Genomic DNA, 2,591 nt, shown 5'->3' on the forward strand with positions numbered 1-2,591 from the left:
GCGGGGCGGGGACCGCGGGCCGGGCGGGCACCCACGTCACCGCCGCGCCGCCGGTGCCTGCGAGCGCGGGCGGGGGCGCGGGGCGACCGGGCCGGGCCCGCGGCCGAACATGGCGGGCCTCCGGCTTACCTCGGAATTTGAGCTCGTGCTGCGGCTCGAGGCTCAGGACCTGCTCCACCTTCGCCATGTTCCTCAGCGGTGGAGCACCTCTGCCGGGGGACCCCCTGAGAGGTCACCTGAGGCAGGAGGCGTTAATGCTACGCCCCCTTTAAATCTAGAAAGGGGGGGGCCGGCCGGGACGCGGGCGGGGGTCGTCTACGGTGTGCGCGCGGGGGGGGGGGGGGGGGCGGCCTACGCGGTGCAGGCGCAGGGGCGGAGGGCGAGGGCGAGGCCGCGGTGCCCGGCGAGCGCACGGCACGCACGCACGCAGCGACGCACGCACGCACGCACGCACGCAGCGGGCTGGCCGGCTCGGTCCTGCGCGCGCTCGGGCGGCGGGAAGCTGCGCGCGGAGCTCCTTCCCGGAGCTCTGCGCAGGCGCGGCGCGGGCCGAAGGGCGGGGCTACCGGGTGGCAGGGGGCGGAGTGTCGTGCAGGTCTGGAGGCGGGGCCGTCCGGGATGCTCAGAAGCGAGGACAGTCGTCGCGAAGGTTATTTACTCAGGGCCCATGGGGGCCAGCCGTTGTTAAAGTGCTTTAGTCAATAATAATAAAAACAAGAAAATTCCACTTTGCCCTTGCTTATGTAGTGCCAGGCACTGGCAGAGACTGTGAATGATAAAGTTTTATCATAAGCATGTTTATAAGTGAATGGTGTGCTAGGCAACGTGACGTGTGGCAAACAATAAATACACAGGAAGCTACCAATTATTTCTTGCTGCTTTTGTGCCACTCTGCTGAACGCTTTCACTAATAGCACCGTCGAATGTAATGAAAGCTACTCTTTATCAAATGTTTACTATGTAGCAAGCACTATGCTGCATCCTTTATCATCCACGCAACAAACATTTACAAATACAATGATCAGAGAAATGGACCTGGTTCCGATCCTCTCACTAGAGCCTGCTGGAGATCCAGCCTCTGAAAAAATAACCACACAAATAAACTGTAATTAAAAATTGCTGGGAACCCAAATCTGCTTGGCCTCCGAAGTGAACATTACATCATTATTGCTGCTTAAATAGTATGTCATTATGTAATGTTTGTAAAGTATGTATTATTAAGAGGAGTCTGGGTGGCTCAGCGGTGAAGTTACCAACTCTTGATTTCAGCGCAGGTGGTATCTCAGAGTCATGACACGGAGCCCCCGCTCACACAGAGTCTGTTTAAAACTCCCTTGTGCCTCCCCCCACCTAGTGTGTGTTTGCCAGTTTGCGCGCTCTCGCTTGCTCTCTCTCTCTTTCCTTCAAATAAATAAATAAATCTTTTAAAATTACATGTGCTCTAATCATCTCCTACACATCTATAGAGAGAAAACAAACAGCGGGTAGTTAATGTTGACTCTACTGTGGTTGGCATCTGGGTATTCTTTGTCCTATTCTTTCTACTTTTCAGTATGCTTGAATTTTTTCATAATGAATAAGTTTTCTTAAAGATAATCTTTGTCTTTTAGCTAGAGCATTTGGTACATTTACACTTATTATATTTACTAATATGTCTGCATTTATTTCTACCACCTTTTTTTGTGCTATTTGCCATGTCTTTTTTTTTTTTTTTTTCCTTTTTCCTCACCTTTCTTCCTTAGGGCTGATTTCTTTCCCCTCATTCTCTTTTCTTCCTCTCATACACCATCTCTGTTGTTTTCATGATTACCATAGAAATTGTGATGTACTTATGAAAGTCCAATTTTTAAAATGTCTTTACCATGCTTCCTTAAAATACAAGGACTTTGGGACTCTTTATCTCTAAACACCCATCCCCCAAATCATATGCCTTAATTATGGTGTATTTCAGGTTTAATCTTTTCATCTCATGAGTCATTGTTGTATTGTTTTATATGATTGATGTTAGTTTAGATGCAACCACACAGTTACCAATTTCTTTGCCCATCTTTTCTCCTTGCATCTCAGAACTTAACAACTAGGATCACATTCCGTGTGCCTGAAGAATGTGTACATTCTTTAAATTCTATTTCATTGAGGGTTTGCTGGGCCAAACTCTCTCAGTTTTTGTTAATCTGAAAATGACTTTATTTTGCCCTTGTTCTTGGAAGATATTTTGGCTAGTTTACTAAAGCTGACAGTTCTCTCTCAACACCCCAAAGATACCCATTCACTCATTTCCAGCTACCGTTGTTACTAGAGATTTCAGACGACAATCTCCCCATCATCCCTTCAAGGATGATCTGTTTTCCCACCTATCCTGGGGTTGTGCAGTTTTACCATGATGTGTGCTTTTTTACTTATTGTCTTAGCCCATTCAGGCTGCTGTAACAAAATGCCATGGAATGGATAGCTTAAGTAACAGCATCTATTTCTCATGGTTCGGGAGACCAGGAAGTCCAAGACCAAAGCACTGGCAGACTCCATGTCTGGTGAGACCCTACATCCTGGTTCACAGCCTGCTTTTCTCCTGTGCTCTGGGGCTTCTCTCT

The 2,591-nt window shown here is 48.5% G+C and overlaps 1 protein-coding gene across 1 annotated transcript in view; it reads right to left on the bottom strand.

Moving 5' to 3' along the window:
• Nucleotides 1-315, bottom strand: part of LOC111141408 (VAMP associated protein B and C) — a 52,836-nt gene extending 52,521 nt beyond the window's left edge. Inside the window, exon 1 of the mRNA XM_022493932.1 lies at nucleotides 130-315. Coding sequence (XP_022349640.1) covers nucleotides 130-187 — 58 coding nt within the window. The 5' untranslated portion in view covers nucleotides 188-315. The remainder of the gene's footprint in view (nucleotides 1-129) is intronic.
• Between the last annotated feature and the right edge of the window lie 2,276 nt (nucleotides 316-2,591).

Source organism: Enhydra lutris, unplaced genomic scaffold, assembly GCF_002288905.1.
Source record: "Enhydra lutris kenyoni isolate GAN:26980312 unplaced genomic scaffold, ASM228890v2 scaffoldscaffold6, whole genome shotgun sequence".
Classification (NCBI taxonomy): domain Eukaryota; kingdom Metazoa; phylum Chordata; class Mammalia; order Carnivora; family Mustelidae; genus Enhydra; species Enhydra lutris.